An 18,990-nucleotide genomic window follows, 5' to 3' on the forward strand; every position below is an offset into this window, starting at 1 on the left:
CATCTAAAGAAAACCATTACTTGTATCACTCTCCTCTGCAAAAGACACAGAGATATTAACACGTCCGTGGTTCAAGAGAAAAAGAATAAACGCTTATTAAATGTTACTAAAACGCCTCTCTGCTGGACATGGCTGTTTCCACCCCACAAAGCCCCTGAACCCATGAAAAGGGACTGTGTGCGATCTCCTGGCACTGTGGCAGCTCCTGCCGGTCTGGCTCCTGTGTGCGGTGCCGGGGGACCCCACTCCCGCTCCCGACCCCCATGCACTTGCCTGCATCTGCCGCCGGAAGGAAAGGGCTGTGCCCTGACCCTTGCAGAGAAGGCCTGCTGTGTTCTGACAGAAATGCTCTGTGCTAAATTTAAAACGTCTTTCATGAGACCAGAGGGAGGCTGGCAGGGGGGAGCGGAGTTAAAGTCAGTGGGGCCAAACCCATTTCCAGCGCATGAACCCTGTCCCGGTCCCGTGCTAGAAACATAGCTAGTCCGTGCCCGACTGCACACAAAATGGTCGGAAATGCTTTTCAGCGATTCGGTTCTGGGCTTGCGGCGCTGAGAAAGTTTGGTCTTTCAAGTTCAAAATCGCGCTGCACATCTGTTTCCAATGTAGTCTTGATTATTCTTTGTGCACAAAGCCAAAGACGCTGTGTCTATTTTGGAAAACGTTAAAGAGACCCTACGACAGTAACGATCTCCGCTCTGAGGGAGGCACGTGGTACCCACAGATCCTGTGTGCCTTGCAGCTGCTCCGCTCCCTGATGCAGCCGCTTTAAATAGGAGAGGGTATCCGGCCCGCCGGCAGCTAGCAGGGCGGCCCGCTTCTCCCTGCAGGGCGTGCAACACGCTGGCTGCAGCCGGGAAGTGCCGCGGGAATGAAATTCACATGTGTGGTGGTCAGATGCGGCTTGTGAATTACAGACCGAGTGGGAGCGCTGCAAATTTCCCCCAAAAGAGTTGGGAAATCGCTCAAGATGTCGGAAATGCTGGGAACACACACACACACACACACACACACCACACTCAGTGAAACAATGAGCTCAAAAGCAGTACATTTCTAAGTACGAGTGATTCAAAACTCTTAAGCCAAAAATTAATTTTAGAATACGAAAAAGATCATACGTTACGTCAAATAGGAGTTTTGAACCTAAGCCAGTAGCTGCCAAAATATTTATAAACATTCCCTGTTTCTTCCGTACAGGAACAATCTCAGTAACCTCGGGCAGAGCTCAGCTGTCCCCAGAGCACCGTCCAGGCTCTTTCCCTGCATCTGACAGCTTCGGGGACAGACCATCAGTGGTGACAAATTTAGGATCAAAGTCACTGTCACATCAATTCTTTTCCTTAACAGACATCTGAAATCTAGTTGGAGGATCATGACAGCAACCCCACACATTTACAACAAGGACACATGTTCAATACCAGACAAAGTCATCTGAGGGGGAAAGAGTGACACCTCCCGGACACATGGCTTCTGAACGGCTCGGTCCATCACTGTGAGTCCAAGGGTGCAGAACGCGAGCTCAAGCTGGGACAGCTTGCTCCTTTCCCTCAGGCCCTGCGGTGTTCTTCTAGGGTGTCGAGGCAAAGTGGGGGGTGCAGACCAGTGTTTCAGCAGAGGCAGTGGGGACACACAGGTCCATGTAAGGAAGCATTCCACCACAGAATGTTGGTGACCACCTGTTCAACCTCACTGCACGGGCATGCGAAGGAAGAGACAGGCTAAGAGCAGACTTGCTCATCCTCAGCGCCATTGACCTTTTGGGCTGGGCAACCCTTTGCTGGGGCAGTGAGGCCCGTCCTGACTATTGTGAGATGTTTAGCAGCATCCCTGGCCCCCACCTGCCAGATGTCAGAAGTAGCCCTTTCCAAAGCTGTGACAACCAAAAACGTCTCCGGGCATTGCCAAGCGCCCCTGGGGTGGTGGCCGAGCGCTGGGAAGCGGCTGGCAAGGCATCGGGTCCATTCTGCAAGGACCTGAACCGTGGCTGTCCTGTGAGCACACCAGGAAGCAGGGGGGCAGGGCCTGTGGGCCGGTGCTCTCCCCCTCGTCCCCCTGCCCTGCTGCCTTGCTTCCTCAGCCCCTTGTGTCAGAAAAAAACCCAGCTAGCTGCTCAGGGCTCCCTTCTAGGCGGCCAGTGAAAACTGAATAGGTCACTTCCAGGCATACTTTCCGTGTCTTCCCCACACACGACCTTGCGAAGTGGAACAGGTGACACTGTCCCCTCATCTGCAGCTGAAGGGGATGAAGCCTCCTGGGCACAGCCCCTTCCCCTGCTGACCCCAGTACGGTGTTTTGCTCCTGAAGGTCCCTCAATAAACATCAGTTTAATAGGAACCACTGACATTTTACAACCACGGATTCTGGTAATGACGTCACTCTCGCCCCAGCTACCTCGAATCTGACCCCTTAGCTTCCGTATCTGAGCACCCATCCGGAAAAACAGCAACTGCCACCCCCACCCCTCAGCCTAGCAAGATAGGTCCACCACTTGCCCCCTTCCTGGTCCCGGGGCTGCAGGGCTAGCTTGAGTGCTCCTGGCTTTTCGCCTGGGTCCCTGCACCTGTCCCAGTCTCCCTCTGTCCAGTCATCTTCTTCTGACAGACACCCCAGCGATGTCCCTCCTTTGCATAAAAGCCTCCAGGCTCCGGGGCCTCGAGAGCAAAGTCCCAACTCCCCGGCACAGTGTTCTAGGCTCTCCGATGTCCACCCAATCTCCTCAACCTTCTCCCCGAGCACACTCTCCATCCTCTTTGTCAGTGACCCGCCCCGCCCAGGTCACAGCTGGGGAAAGGCAAACTGCCCAGCGTTGTCTGCTCCCCGAAGAAAACATGTCTACTCTGCCCCAGTCTTGGAATCGCCATCCTCTTTCAAGCTCGCTTCACAGAGCATCTCCTGCGTGGAGTTGGCCCCACTCTCCCAAGTTAGCCCTGGGACCCATTTTCATGCCCCCGGACACCGCGGCTGGCCTTGCTCCTGGGTGTAGACATCTCTACTCTCCCGCCAGCTCCTTAAGGACTCAATGTGGCTTCCTCCTTCCCTCCCTTCCTCTCCCCAGAGCACCAAGCACAGCCTCTTGCATATTGCAGGTACTCGATAAATGTTTACCAAATTTAGTCGAAATCACATCAATCAAACAACATCTCCCTGCCCTTCGGTTTCAGTGCTCCGTCCTTCCCGTGAATGGCTTCCAAACAAGGAATGCAAAGGATGGCGTAGGATCATAAACCCCAGGGCGCCTGGGTGGCTCAGTCGGTTGAGCATCCAATTTCAGCTCAGGCCACGTTCTCATGGTTTGTGGGTTCAAACCCTGCATTGGGCTTTGTGCTGGAGGTGTGGAGCCTGCTTTGGATTCTCTGTCTCCCACTCTCTCTGTGCCCCTCCCCTGCTCACACACTCTCTCTCAAAGATAAATAAACATTAAAAAAATCATAAATCTTACTGGGGAAGACTCATCTGGTTCTATCTATTATACACTGGAAGGATTCTTTCCGTGCCAGACTCAAAGGATGGTCCCCCAGCAGTGACGGGGACCTCACTACCTGTGAGGTACAACACTCCTTCAAATGCTCCAGTGGGCATTCTTGTGTCCAAGTGAAATCTTTCCCCTCCTTAAATGCCTGTTCCTGGGAGCAGTGCAGCATGCATATAGCCCCTCCCTGACGATGGACCCTCCGCCAGCCAGAAGCCATTAGGACCCCCCTAAGCCTTGTACTTAGCTCTTCCTACCTTTCCATAGGAGCCATGGTTTCGAGGTCTGTCACTGTTGTCCCCTCGTCTCATCCATCCCCTCCTTGGGGAACCCCTCTGGATGTCTTCCCGCCAGCCAGGACTCCTCTGGGCAGGAAGCCACACTTCCCCACCAGGCCCGATCACAGACTTCACGAAGAATGAAACCTCCCAATTCGGTACTCCCAATCTGAATTGGGGCTAAATACAGCTGGATTCACTATTTTTTTTTAATTTTTTAATGTTGTTTTTTTTTTTTGAGAGAGAGAGAGACAGAGTGTGAGCGGGGGAGGGGCAAAGAGGGGGGAGACAGAGAATCGGAGGCAGGCTCCAGGCTCCGAGCTGTCAGCACAGAGCCCGATGTGGGGCTCGAACTCATGCACCAGGAAATCATGACCTGAGCCGAAGTTGGACGCTTAACCGACCGAGCCATCCAGGCGCCCCCGGATTCACCTTATTAGCTCCAAATCGCACTGCTGGCATATTGTTAGTAATTAAATTTTCTGATCTTTTTTTTTTTTTAATTTTTTTTTTCAATGTTTATTTATTTTTGGGACAGAGAGAGACAGAGCATGAACGGGGGAGGGGCAGAGAGAGAGGGAGACACAGAATCGGAAACAGGCTCCAGGCTCTGAGCCATCAGCCCAGAGCCTGACGCGGGGCTCGAACTCACGGACCGCGAGATCGTGACCTGGCTGAAGTCGGACGCTTAACCGACTGCACCACCCAGGCGCCCCTAAATTTTCTGATCTTTTTAAAAGCGGTGTCACACCAGATCATCCCCAATCTACACGCATGGACGTTATTATAAACAGACCAAAGAAGTGAACAAAGCCCTGAATGCCTGGCTTTGCAGGTTTCATTTCCCCTGTGACATGTTACTGTTGATTTTTGAATCTGGACTTGGCGTAAGCAATGGTTTCGCCGATGCACAGAATTTCATCATCTCACAATTTTGTGAGTGTGGATTCTGCACCTCCAACCCCACCTCCAGAGGATGTCCAGAGACCCGGGCGCGTCTCCACACACTCACCACACGTGCAGAGGCTTTCCCACTCCCCACATCTTGCGTGGGAAGTGGTTTTCTCTGGTCTGTCTTACAGAAACTCTCTAATTAGGTCAGTGAGTCCGATGACGTGAATTAGGCCCATCCAGGCTCCACAAATACAGTAATTCAATTAAGGCCCAACAGGGCTTGACTCTCTGAGAAATAACACAATTTAAGTTCCCCAGTGAAAACCAGGAGCAGAGAACAACTCGATTACCAGGGTCCTGGGGAAGCGGCCAGGGCACTTGGAACCTAATCTGGGGGGAAACATGGAGTCCGGCCGCCCTGTGGCATGTGCTAAACACCATGAGAAGATGTGGCCGTGCTCCACGAGGCTTCCCGGTGGAAATGTGAAAAGCCCAGCAAACGACCAGACCCATTTCATAGCAGAACCATGAGAGGGGGAACCCTGACCAGGAAATTTTAACATGAAGTGCTTTCTGTATCTTTGTGAATGAGGAATAACCATAAACCATATTTGCAAAACTTCAAGAGTCCCACTCCAGTTGGCTGCAAATTCTTAAACATTAATGGAAGTGTTAACATAATCGTTGTGTTCAAAGGGAGAACATATTTTGACAGTGCTTTCATTTCATAGTCCTTCCGCTCTATTTCACCGTCTTTGGTGGCTGAGAACTAACACCGATTAATTAAAAACACAGAATTACGCAGTTTCATTTTTGTGTTCGAGAAAAAAAAAAAGGCACAAATTAACTTCAGCATGTTTACGAATAAATGCATGCTTTTAAAATCAGTTTGCTTTGGATCTTGGGTCCTTTCTTGTGACCCTCAAAATGCATTACGTGGGTGAGACAATCATGAGTAACTGATTCCTAGCGGAAGAAAAAGTATCCTACCTTCTTCAGTGATTCACATTTTTTTTAATTTTTTTTTTTCCAACGTTTATTTATTTTTGGGACAGAGAGAGACAGAGCATGAACGGGGGAGGGACAGAGAGAGAGGGAGACACAGAATTGGAAACAGGCTCCAGGCTCTGAGCCATCAGCCCAGAGCCTGACGCGGGGCTCGAACTCACGGACCGCGAGATCGTGACCTGGATGAAGTCGGACGCTTAACCGACTGTGCCACCCAGGCGCCCCAGTGATTCACATTTTAAAAGAACACTTGTGCTCCCAAATCAGGGTCCTCGATGGGGCTATTTCAAAGCAGTCTTTTTTTTTTTTTTCCTTAGGTTTGAATGTGTTGGCATGAACAAAAATATGAACCTGTAAGCTTCTGCCTAAAAGTTTCCGGGCACAAAGCTCTCCCTTCTACGAGGCAGGAAGAGCCAGGGTCACCATCCAGGTTACCATGTGTGATCCAAGAGGATGTGAGGCCCAGTGATGTCTAACCAGTCTGGATTCTGATCCCGGGACACGCCATGGCAGCACTTTGAAAAGGATGCGGTTCACTCACCCTCTGAGAAGTTTGAAAAGCATGCAGCCCAGGGAGAACCAGTCAGCACTGCTGTCATACGCCGTCCCCTTCTGCAGCACCTCGGGAGCCATGTATCCATGGGTGCCACTAGGGAGAAGAAAGTGTACACGCAGTTAGGAAGGCATGCCCACCTTAGGAAATGTCAACAGCTCGACAAGGGGTTCAGACGCCATTTGTTAAATGGCAGCAGCCGTAAAGGAGGCGGTTGGGATGGGGATCCCGCCCAACGTGAGCCATGCAGCACCCAATGCGAAATCGACCGTTTCCGTCTTCGTTAGTGTAAGAGTGAATATAAACAAATGACAGTATAGGTAAACGTGAGAGAACGCAAGGTCCGGTCTGGGAGGGGAAATCTGAATCATGTTGGTCTTCCTGCACTACCGCGATGGAGAGCTAGAGGGTCTCCTGCCCGGTCCAGAGCTCCAGTGAGGATGCGCAAGGGGCAGAGGTGAAGTGGGGGAGGGGACGATAAGCGGGCACCTACAGGTGGTGCCACGGACCAGAAGGGATGGGGACATCCCTCCTGTGTGGTGCCACCCTCTGTGCTGAGGACCTGGGCGGACACATGGTAAGCGTGGGGGCTACTACTCACAGAGACAGCGACAGACCCTGAGGGAGTGGGGAAGAAGAGGGGCACAAGCCGGCAGGTACAAAAGACAGAGAAATCCAGAGCACCCAGGTGGCTCAGTAGGTTATGAATCCGACTTTTTTTTTTTTTAACATTTATTCGTTTTTTGAGAGAGAGAGAGAGAGAGACAATGTGAGCAGGGGAGGGACAGAGAAAGGGAGACACAGAATCTGGAGCAGGCTCCAGGCTCCGAGCTGTCAGCACAGAGCCCGATGCGGGGCTCAAATGCACGAACCAGATCATGACCAGAGCCGAAGTTGGATGCTTAACTGACTAAACCACTCAGGCACCCCTAAGTGGTTGACTCTTGATCTCAGCTCAGATCAAAATCTCACAGTTTGTGAGATCAAGCCCTGCGTTGGGCTCTGCACTGACAGCGTACAGCCTGCTTGGGATCTCTCTCTTTCTGTCCCACGCCCTGCCCCCCACTCTCTCTCTCTTAAAATAAACTTAAAAAAATTTTTAAAAAGCAAAAAAGATAGAGAAACCCTGTGTCAGGTTTTAAGGGCTACTGACAGGTCAGAGGACCCGGCTAAGCAAATGTGAGGATGCTTTTCAGAAGCTGAAAGATTTGGGAGGACAACCATTTTATCTGCAATTTGCACTCTTCTGCAACTTCGAATCCCCTCCCATTGGTTGATTCTGGGCTCCTCCTTAAGGATCCGAGTGTGCACTGTTCCATCTAGGAGAGCAAGAGGGGGCTCATGGGGGCTTGCAAAGACGCAGCCCGAAAGGGCACCTGCAAAAGCCACACCCTCCAACCTGTCCACCCCTCACTGATCTTCTTCCCAGACAAGACGGGTGATAAGACAACACTTCATTGCGCAAGGTTGCCGTGTGGATTACATATACGTGATGGGTTAAGAACAGTCCTGGCACAGAAGAACTCAATCCACGTCAGGGCCTTTAATCTCTACTCTTATTATAATCACTTTTAAGTTATGCTCACTGAGAATCTGCTCAGAAAGTGCTCCTGGATCACTCATGATCATTACTGACCCAGGATCAGCACTGTGCCCAGAGCTCTCTGTCTAACGAGTTCTATTTGGAAGGCTGCTCTCAGACAGTGACCAGGGGCGCTGGTCCTTCACAGGTGGGTCCAGCACCAGCAGTAGCCCCACCATCCGGAATCCAAAGTCTGATGGCATAAGGTCACCTAGCCACACTGTGAGGGTACTGGAGATTTCTATGAGGGGTCTCCAAACCAGTCTCTGGGAAGGGTTAATTTCAGTGTTGCCCGGACAGACCTTTGTCGTGAATTGTGAGCCTATGATTCTTGGGATCAGAACCCAATTCTGGAAAGGGAAAGTACAGCGAGGGTAAACACAATAGGTTAATGCAGATCAGCTCTCTAAGATGATGACACTGGCCACAATAGGAGCCAAATACCGGTCCACCTGCCCCCATGGCTTTCTGACTCTGCCCGCATGGCAACTACTGATGCTTCCTGACAACACTGTCCCCTGACGATCCGAACTACTACAAATACTGAAAGAACACGTGAAGGTTTTGAGAACACTGTGACATGAGATGCAACTTTGTGTTCTTACAGCAAATAAGCTGGAACTCAAATCGGGCACTGGTAATCTGTTCAATTACAGAAGTTTTTGACTTTTCGGGGCCACTGCACAGTTAACTTTCCATTTACAATAATTCTTGATCCCGTCATTAAATGGACTAAACCTAAGCCCAAACTGGGGACCTCAACCACAACACTTCTTGTAGGTGGACCAGCCAGATGGAGTCCAGGGATCACATCTACAGTTCTGAAAAGACTCGAGAAACCAAGTCCAGGGTGAAATTCTGGCCCTAAATTACTCATCGAGCCTCCGGGAGGTCGCCTGAGTATAAGCTCTGGAGACCGAACTGGACTGTAATTCTAGCCCCACAATGTGCCAGGGCTGTGACCTTGATTTCTCTGGACTTCAGGGACCGTACCATAAAGTAGATAATTCTACCTATAACGTCTGGTGCTTCTATGAAGATCGTAGCATATTCACAGCAGCTGAGCACGCCTGGGACAGCGGATGTTCAACCGATGACACGGTGAGCGCTGTGGCTCCTGGCACGCCACCACCCACTCAAGGGCCACCTCCCGCACAGCCGACTCCAAGGGGTCCCCACAGCATTGCCTGCTCCTAGCACCCGGCCAATGTCACATAAAAACTTGCATATTAGTCAGTTGACTTGACTTTCACAACAATCAGACGAAATAAACTTCATTGTTATGTCCTTTTTAGAGAGGGGAGAAGGGAAGCACGGCTTGGAAGAGGATTCGAACCCAGATCTGCTGACTCAGAAGCCTGTTCCTATCCCAGTCATGCCCCCTCTACTTAAAAAAAAAAGGATCTGGTTGCGCCTTTATCTTTTTTTTATAGTGGCCTCACTATGATCATGTAAGCGTAGAAACCAACCTTCCCACGCCTACCCCTTTTTGTAGCTGCTGCTGGAATCTTGAGAACAGCCCGCCTCCTGGGGCCGACAGGTGAATTACAGTAAGAAGCGGGTGCAGCTCTGTAAGGAAATAAATAACGCCATCCCATCGCTGCAAGTTAATTCCTTTGCAAGATTAACTTTTCTGAGCTCTCGGATTCGTATTCAGTGGTGGCCACACTAAATTGAAGAAATTAGCATACCAAATGGCTGCAGCATTAAAAATTCAAACAACCCTCTTAAAAATGTCTGATGAACTTGCCGAGAGAAGCTTATACGACCACAGGTTCTGGCCTCGTAACTGTAAAGTGCCGGCAAAATGCGAACGCTGTTATCACAGCACCCCGGCTTCTGAGGGAAGAGGGAAACGTGTTTACAGAATCGGTGCTATCCTCCGTTCACATCCGATCGGGGCCTCACAAGGCGCTTCTGATTTACCGCAGGCCCTCCTCCAACACTGCCATGCAGGGCCACCTCCAGACCCACAAAAAGAAGGGTCTGGGCTTTAGTTTCTGTATGGATGCGTGACAGGAGACCCCGGGGAGTTTCATCAGCTCCATTCACCACAGAGATGAATGTTAGCTCAAGGTGGACAATGAAAATGTAATTTTCCAAGATTTCCGTGCTGAGAGTGATCCATTTACAAAGAGAAAGGATAAAAGCAACACGCATCTGCTCTTCCACAGACCGCACACATGTCTACACTTTCCACTCAGATAAACTGATAGCCGAAGAAACAGAAATGACGTGTCATTCTGCTTCTGCGGAGCCCTGGTGTGGTAGCTTTACGCCCCTGTGTTCGAGCTTCTGGGGGAGCGGGGGAGGGGGGGCGTGCAGAGGGGTCGGGTGCTGGCTGGGGGCTGCGGGGCACGGGGTTCCCTCCACATGGTCTGCTGGAGGACTGATGTAATAAATGCTCCAGTCTACCATGACCTGTGAGCAGATGATTTGTGTTTTTAATTAAAAAAAAAAAAAGAAAAAAGATTCCTAATTTCCCTTCGGGGGGGGAAAAAAAGCCATTTTGCAAATGAAGGAGAAAAGTAGCTGGAGAGAGACACTCGACCTCTGGGCCTCCCTTGGAGCGTTCCACACAGATGCCTCTGCACCTTCCCAGGCACACAGACTTCCCTTATCGGTAGGACAGACAACTTACAGGCATTTGCTACTGCCTCTACTTTACGGAGAAGACTGCGGTCAAGCAGGTAAACTGACTGACGAAGGTCACCCTGCCATCGTGGGCTCGGGTGTGCTGCAGAGATACCCCGGCCCCTGACATCGCTCTCTGGGTCCATCCACACTCCCCGCTTATCTCGTCTCCCATCACCAGGGATTTGGGACCTGCCCCCCTCCCAGCATTATCACATATTAAGAATCACCTCTAGCAAGAAAAAGCAGGGGGAGCAAGTGACCAGATCGGGGCCTGAGCGAATCAACACGTCGTGGAGAGAAACAGGAGTGAAGAGAGTTGATGTGGTACTCACACACTCGCATGTGGCTTCTTTTTGGAAAAGTCACAGGCAAGACCGAGATCGGATATCCTGACGTGTCCGTGTTCATCCAAGAGGATATTTGCAGGCTAAAGAGAAAGACAAGATGATCTTCAAGAGTCCCCAGACTGTCACCGGGCTTTGAGCATTTCTGAAACTATACACACTTGGTAATTCACAGTTTCATCTAAACACAAGTTCCATACTATCACATCCGAGTGGGGTATAACACGGAAAGTAACCCTTTTCACGTTCAAGTCCAGCAGGAAAGTGGCAATGACAGACACAAAAAGGAGCCTACTCATGAGATAAGGAGACACAGGGCAGGGAGCTTTGGGCGGGGGGGGGTTATGACCACAGTTCATCAGATAGAAAGTAGTTTCTTTCCCCCGTGGGGACTGTGGCCCGGCCAGAGCAGCGCGCCTCTCCACAAAGGGAGTGAGCCCACCAGCTTCTTGGCTTCTGTGACCCACAAAGGGCTCTGGGAATGAGGCCATGAGGCATGGAACAGAAAGGAACCTCACGAGAATGTACAAACACTGACCTAAGAAACCAGAACACTCCACAGTGCCACACCGATCTCAAACGGCACGCCTGTGAGTGCGTAATCAGAACACAGGACCCTACCGAATGACCCACAGTGGTTCTCAGCACAACTCCGATGACATATATCCACTGACATTGGATTTAGCCGGCATGAGCAAGGAAAACAAAGCTCCTCTCCCTAATACACACTGAATTACAGTCATCTTAATATTTTTCTGCTGGAGATCAACTATTGTTTTGCTTGAAATAAAAATAATGGCATGCTATTATAAAACTAAAGCATGAATAATCATGAGGGACTAGAATTCAGTTTGAATAGAAATTAAATAATACCACTGCCTACTAAATAGCTTCGAAAACAAAAACAAGATACAGCATAGAGATGATTAGAGACCGGTTATAGATTTAAATTAAAATGTATTACAATAGGGCTTCAAGGGCCTTCAGCATGTATTGTATTCTCCTGCAAAACTCACAGAGCAGGGGAACAAACTGTCAGGTGCCAACCACTACCTAATTATTTCTAATTCAATGAAAATATATTTTTGTCTCCTTCATGCTCAGATGAAAACTAAGGGAGTAATTCTGTAACCTTGCAGAAAGCCTTAACTTGTACAAAGCATTTTGTGAAGAAAAAAAAAAAAGCCAAGAGGCTCAAAAAGAAAATACCATCTTTTAGATTCTTAGAAGGTAACTTTAAAAAGCTAAGGCAGCCGATCAAAACATAGCTACTTAGAGAAAAGGAGCATAAGCTGTACATTTCAGTCGGTGGCCCTGGGTCTGTTCCAGAAGGAATCTGAAAGAGGAGGCAAACACGTCCTCCCAGACTGCTTTCTCTGTTTGGGAGACTGTCTCTCCTCTCGTTTTTCTTCGCGTCATCATGTGCCCATTTATGTATCTGCCTGATCATTTCTATCATTTGTCAAGGTCTCTTTTGTCTCTATCCCGGTCTTCTCACCACAAGTGTCCCTATGGACACACTGAGCAAAACCCCCGCTCCCTCATAAACGCAGAACCCAGGACCGAGCACCGTGGTTCAGAAGGGGGAGACTCGGAATGCACTCACTGCCTTTTCTTCCCAGTCCAGGGAGAGTGAGAGTGGAGAAGCCCAGGCACCAACAGTCTAGGGCTCTGCAGTTCAAGGATCTACAAATCTGTTGGTGATTTTGAACACAGTCTTAAAACAATGTGAAACTCTCAGAGTGGCCTGCGGGGGGAAAGTTCTGCAGGCTGATTGGCCCTGCCTCGGAGGAGTTGTGGCTCAGCCGTTCTACGCCTCAGTTTACCGGTGTATGAATCCCAGAAGATGCATGTTCTTTGCTTGTTCAGTTTTGAACATCACGAGTTCTAACATAGAGCCATGGCCGAATTGGCTGCTTAGTGAACATTAAGTGCGTTACAATTAATTGTAAAATCAGCAACACCAAGTAACTCCTGGCTTGCTTTTCATTCATTAACCAATGAAAAACTTTTGAGTTAGTATGTGTGTTGCACCAGGCAGGGTAGGACACACGGGGTGGACAGTGACAACTAGGAAGGAAGGGAGTTCCTGGAACAGGGTTTAGGGTCTGGACAGATGGATACCACACAGAGGTGACTTCCCCGGGGCTCAGATGAGGAAAACGGCAGGTCCTATGAAAGAGAAGGGACCGTCTGGACACCCGTGACCGCCATACCTACCGCACAGGTCCCGAAACCAGACTGCCTTACCTTCAAATCTCTGTAAACAACAAACCGATTGTGCATGTGCTCCAGCCCCAGGATGATTTCGGTGGCATAAAACCGCATCTCCTTCTCAGAAAATACCCCATGCTGGGAAAGGTGATAGTGCAAATCGCCCCCTGGAATCAGAGAAGGACAGGTCAAGGCAAAGCATGTTAATTTGCAAGAAACAAAAAACGTCATCGTAAATCGTTAGGACCCAGTACAAAAAGGCAAACTTGGCTCCTGCTTCGTATATATCTGTCTTTGACTTGCCTAGTCTGACAAAACACTTTCCAGAGTACAGAGGAAGCTTATACATTGTTAACACTTAAATGCAGGGGTGGGTGGCCACGGCAATAGACAACGAAGCCGAAGCCATCATTCGCAGACTGGGAATCCAGCTCCCACGTGTACCCTCGCAAGCTAACCTGCTTGGATCACTAACTTCCTGTCTAATGAACAGGTCATGACATGGTTGACCCAGTAGCCGGCTTGGCAACTGGCTCCGGGGACAATAAATGAATGAGCAAACAAACAAAACGATCATACCGAGAGACAGATGATAAAGCGGATGCAACCGTAAAATTGTAACTGGTGAAATCCAGGTAGGTGGGGATTTGGGTGTTCCCCGTACAATTTCTTCAGTTTTGCCCTGTGCTTGTAGTTTTCCATAATAAAACGTTTGGAAAAAATCAATTCCCATATGGGCTCAAGTTACACAGTGAGAGAATGCCACCAACAGGATAAGGGAATGTTCTCATAAGCTGTCAAGGAATAGCTTCTACTGATCTAGAAAAGTTCACGTGTGCCCACTGTATGGCCCCTGCTTTTGTAAGCACCTTCCCTTCCACACACACGTGTTCCTGTAGAACCACTGGCAGGTCAAGATGTAAGATGTGCAGGATCCCAGAGGCCCCGTGCCCTTCCCTGTCAATGCCTCAGCCCCTGGCCCCTTGGTTAGGCCAAGGGGACTTCAATCTGACCTTCCACCATCCGTTCATCTTAACCGTTCTGAGAGTGCTAACCGTGGAATCACGCAGGATATGTGCTATGGTGTCTGGCTTCTTGGCCCACCATTAACGTCTGTGAAATTCCTCCACGCTGTTGAATAGGTCTGGCTTTGGGTCAAACCCTCCAAATGTAACCGAACTTCAAATGAACTTCCAAAAAAGGAAGCTGTGCATTTGTTGTCCCGGATGCCTTTTACGTCAGCTCTTGTTACGGAAAACGCTTTGAGTACATGCCGTGTCACTCTGTAGCATTAGAAAGCTACTTTTTTAGCTAGAACTTTGTCGGCACTCATAGCTTACAAGACCAATGGACGGCTGGTCCGTCCAGCCAGAAGCCGGGCTGGCCCACAGCCAGTCCTTCAAAGTCGGCTTCCTAATATATCTTTGGCCTACGTTCTTATGAGGCATTTCATTCCTAAAAGTTGAGGGTTAGGAAACAAGCTAATTAAAGATCCAGGCCAGCTGCGTTCCAGAAGATGAAGTTTACGTCGTTCGTGAAAATCTCTTCCGGAAAGTGCAAGCTTCCTGGTGAGAAACCGGGAGGGCGCAGAGGGGAATTTAAAATGAATTTCAATGGAAACTTGAAGAGCAGAAGGTTTCCTTAAATTTAGGGGGGAAACCCAATTATCCCAGAGACCCAAACTGCCGGCGTGTGCAGATCAGGGTGTGCTGAGGTCTCACATCACGGCCAAGTCTCTCCCTGCACTCAGACTTCCTGCGTGTTGCTCACCGTTCATCAGATCCAAGATGAAGCATAGTTTATCTGGAGTATGGAAGGCATAGGTCATACAGACAATGAAAGGGCAGTCCTAGGGAGGAAAAAAAAAAAAGCCACAGTTTGTCAGAAAAACAAAAGCTGTCCCGGGTAGCACATCTTCTACCAGAGAGCATCCACAGCTCTCGTCCATGCCGCTGCCCTGTGCGTTGAGCAGAGACCCCTCCTTAGGAACCTTAACCGTCCCACCAAAACGGATCTGGTTACATGACAAAATGCACACGGACAGAGTGGAGATGAATTCAAAGGTCTTGTCTCTCGCCAACTCAACCATGACCCTTCTATCTGCAGCTTCTTCAAAGGACCCAGACTCTACAGAAAGATATCGCTGCCCTGCCAGGCTCTCTGTTGCTCTACATTTTGGTTCTGGCTAGTCAAATATCCGTTTCTCTCTCTGATTCTGAGGTTGGAAGAACCATACCCCAGTGGGAGGAAATATCTATACTACCGTCTTGAGACGCTGAGCATAAAAAGAGAACGCAGCTAGCTTTCAAAGTAGAAAAATACATCAGAGTCGGGGACTGAATAATTCAATTGTAAAGATGTCAGTTTTCCCCCAAAGTAATCTAGAAATTCTATGCAAGTTAAAAAAAAAATTTTTAATGTTTTATTTATTCTCGAGAGAGAGAGTGCAAGCGGGAGTGGGGGAGGGACGGAGAGAGAGGCGGGAACAGAAGATCTGAAGCGGGCTCTGCGCTGACAGCAGCGAGCCCAATGCGGGGCTCGAATTCACGAAGTTTGATCATGACCTGAGCCAATATCGGATGCTCAACCAACTGAGCCACCCAGTCGCCCGGCTACAATTTTAATTAAAGTGAAAATCGAGCTGATTCCAAAATATATATGGAGATGTGCACAGACAGGAAAAATTCACTCTAGAAGAAAAAGCCAGAAAAGTCATAGTGCTAGATATTAAGACTTATTGTGTGTGTGTGTGTGTGTGTGTGTGTGTATATATATATATATGAATTATTTTATATATATTATATATATCTATATCTTTATATGTATATTTATGTTTTATATATTATATATAAATATATATATATTTTTATATATTTATATATTTACATATATTTATGTATATTATATATAAATATACATAATATATATAAATATATATAGTTTTAATGTTTATTTTTGAGAGAGAGAGAGACAGAGAGAGAGAGAGAGATAGAGTGTGAGCAAGGGTGGGGCAGAGAGCGAGGGGGACACAGAATCCGAAGCAGGTTCCAGGCTCTGAGCTGTCAGCGCAGAGCTGGATGCGGGGCTCGAACCCAAGAACTGTGAGATCGTGGCCTGAGCCAAAGTCTGAAACTTAACTGACTGAGCCACTCACATGCCCCAAAAGTTATTATAAAGCAACAGTAAATCAGACAGTGTGGTAGTAGCCCAAGAACAGACAGACCAACAGAACAGCAGAGAGAATCCTGACATAGACTCACACACAAATGGTCAACTGATTTGTGATAAAGTGACACAACAGGGTGGGGGGAAAGGATGGCCCTTCCGTGATATGCTGGAACAAATGGATATTTGTACAACAGAATGTGAACGCCCACCCCTACCTCACACCACACACTGAAGTCAACTTCAGGAAGACAAAGATCCGAAGGGAAAACAATAAATCTTCTAGAGGAAAGCAAAAGAGAGTATCTTTGTGATCCTAGGGTAAGTAAAGATTTCTCAGGCCACCCAAAAGCACTAATGGTGGAAGTACTGCTAAACTGGACAAAAATAAAATCAAGAACTTCTGGCCTTCAGAAAACACTATCAAGAGAGTAAAAAGGCAAGTCACAGAATAGGAAAAGATATCTGCAATCCATACACGCAGAAAGGACTCATACTTAGAATATATAAAGAGCTCTCATAAATCAATAAAGGAAAAGGCAAACGACCCAACAGAGCAGTGGCAAAAAACGGCAATAGTAGGAGTAATAATAACAATATAAATGAATAAACCAGCCAACAAATCAATAAAGGCACTAAACATAGGAGGGTCATCGAATGGCTCACAAGCCGAGATGAACAGGTGCTGGGCATCAGCGGTCACCAAGGAGATGTGTCCTCACAATGTGTTATCGCTAAACCCCAAGAGAATGGGCAAAATCAAAAAGACCACCAAGGCCAAGTGGCTGGAAAGACAGGGTGTAAACGGAACCCCTACACACGGCACCCAGGAGCGCATGGTGCCAACAACCGCTCTGGCAGCTGGTCGGGGCCATCTGCCGAAACTGGGCCCCGTCTGCAAGCCCCAGGCGTCAGCATTTCCACCGCCAGCTGCACACCTCACAGCAGCCTGTACCCAACGTGCACTAAGAGAACTGCAAGAGAATGCTCCTCGCAGCACTGTTCAAAGGAGCCCCAAGCGGAAAGTAACCCGGATGTCTACCGGTATTAGAACAGATGCGTGAACCGCGGTCACTTTATGCGGGGGAATGCTACACGGCAAGGGTCAGCAAGTTTGTGTACAAGGGGCTAGACACGAATTATTTTCGGTTTTGCAGGCTCCAGGCCACCTCTGTCACATATCCTTTGTTTATTTTCCGTACAATGCCTCAGGAATGGAAAACCCATTGCCAGTCCATGGGCTCTACAGAAAAAAAGGCCACAAGCTAGATCTGGTCCGTCGGCCATACGCAGGTTGCAGACCTCTGCTACGTAGCCGCAGAATGTACCATGGCCACGTGCGATGGTGCAGGTGAATCTCACAAGCCACGCTGAGTGAGAGAAGCCAGATGAGAGAGGGCACATGTATACCAAGTTCAAACACAGGCAAAGCCAAATTAAATGACAGTGTTAGATATCTGGGTAGTAGTTAACCTGGGCGCGGGGTAGGTGACTGGAAGAGGCACAAGACTTCAGGAATATGAGTAACTTTATTTTATTTTATTTATTTATTTATTTATTTATTTATTTATTTATTTATTATTTTTAATGTTTATTTTTGAGAGAGAGCATAAGCGGGGAGGGGCAGAGAGAGAGAGAGAGAGAGAGAGAGAGAGAGAGAGAGAGAGATTAGGGACAGAGGATCTGAAGGCAGGTTCTGCACCGACAGCAGTGAGCCCGACGCAGGGCTCAAACTCACAAACGGCAAGATCACGACTGGAGCCGAAGTTGGATGCTCAACCGACTGAGCCACCCAGGTGCCCCAAGGAATACGACTAACTTTCTATCCCTTGATCTGAGTGCTGGATACATGCTTGTGTTCCCTTGTGAAAACTCCTCAGTGCTAAGCCAGATCTATAACTGGGTCCATTTAGATTCTTTATATACACTGTATACTCACCACTCAACTGATTAAAATAGAAACTGGCCAAAAAAACACCCCACATCTATATCCACTTTCTTAACAGAAACAAAAAAATCATTAAATTCTACAGACAATAGTCAGGTTTCAACAGAATAATCTATACACTGAATCTGCATCATCCAAACCTCTGTATTAAGGGCATACTGATACATCTGACTCCTTTCTATACCAGAGGTTCATGAACTTGAATACAATTTCCATGTATCTTCCGGAATGAACTACAAATTTCATTTTGTGATTACCTAGTTTGCCTTAAAACACCGTTGAGATGGTATTAGTGATTACTGATTTCAAGGCTGATTTTGCTTTAAACAGGCAAAATGAAAGTGCTTTCCTTTTTCTGTTAAAAGCCATGTGGCCTTCCTGGAGGTGGGGGGCACCCTCCCACTTGGAAGCCCTGAGGGAACCACCTTTTTAATAGCCTGCTGAAGATGGCTCATTCTGCTCCTTCCTGAACGGGGTTCCCCACACACTCTGGTTCCTGATCCGATGAGCAATTCATCTGTAGAGCGGAGAGGCGGGTGGACCCAGAACTTAGTGAGGCCAGAGTCCTTCCCAGCTCCAGAGGGCATCTGTACTCACTCCACCAAGGAGACGGTGGGCCCTTCGAAGGGGTATTTCTGAACACAATGGGATATGATCCTTCTAATGGTAGCCCCAAGGAAATGGCAAAAGGCAAACAAAATAGGTTCACTTAAGATCATATGTTATTAAGAAGGGACATGAACTGTAGATTTAGCATCACAGGCTTTCTGAACAGGAAGGGCTCTTTAAAAAAAAAAAAAATCACCTGGTCCTGCGTGTTTATTTTTAAAATAAAGAAACTAAGGCCCTAAAAAGGGGAAATGACTTGCCTGAGGTCACAAAGAAATGTGGTAGCCAG

At 48.3% G+C, this 18,990-nt stretch overlaps 1 protein-coding gene across 5 annotated transcripts in view; it reads right to left on the bottom strand.

Moving 5' to 3' along the window:
* The window catches only part of GRK3 (G protein-coupled receptor kinase 3), a 130,848-nt gene that overhangs the window by 22,294 nt on the left and 89,564 nt on the right, over window positions 1-18,990 (bottom strand). For all 5 annotated transcript variants that reach the window (XM_053206506.1, XM_053206505.1, XM_053206507.1 and 2 more), the window contains 4 exons: window positions 14,750-14,828; window positions 13,016-13,146; window positions 10,754-10,848; window positions 6,191-6,298 (listed from right to left, as the gene is read on the bottom strand). In XM_053206506.1, the coding sequence (XP_053062481.1) occupies window positions 6,191-6,298; window positions 10,754-10,848; window positions 13,016-13,146; window positions 14,750-14,828 (413 nt within the window). The remainder of the gene's footprint in view (window positions 1-6,190; window positions 6,299-10,753; window positions 10,849-13,015; window positions 13,147-14,749; window positions 14,829-18,990) is intronic.

Source organism: Acinonyx jubatus, chromosome D3, assembly GCF_027475565.1.
Source record: "Acinonyx jubatus isolate Ajub_Pintada_27869175 chromosome D3, VMU_Ajub_asm_v1.0, whole genome shotgun sequence".
Classification (NCBI taxonomy): domain Eukaryota; kingdom Metazoa; phylum Chordata; class Mammalia; order Carnivora; family Felidae; genus Acinonyx; species Acinonyx jubatus.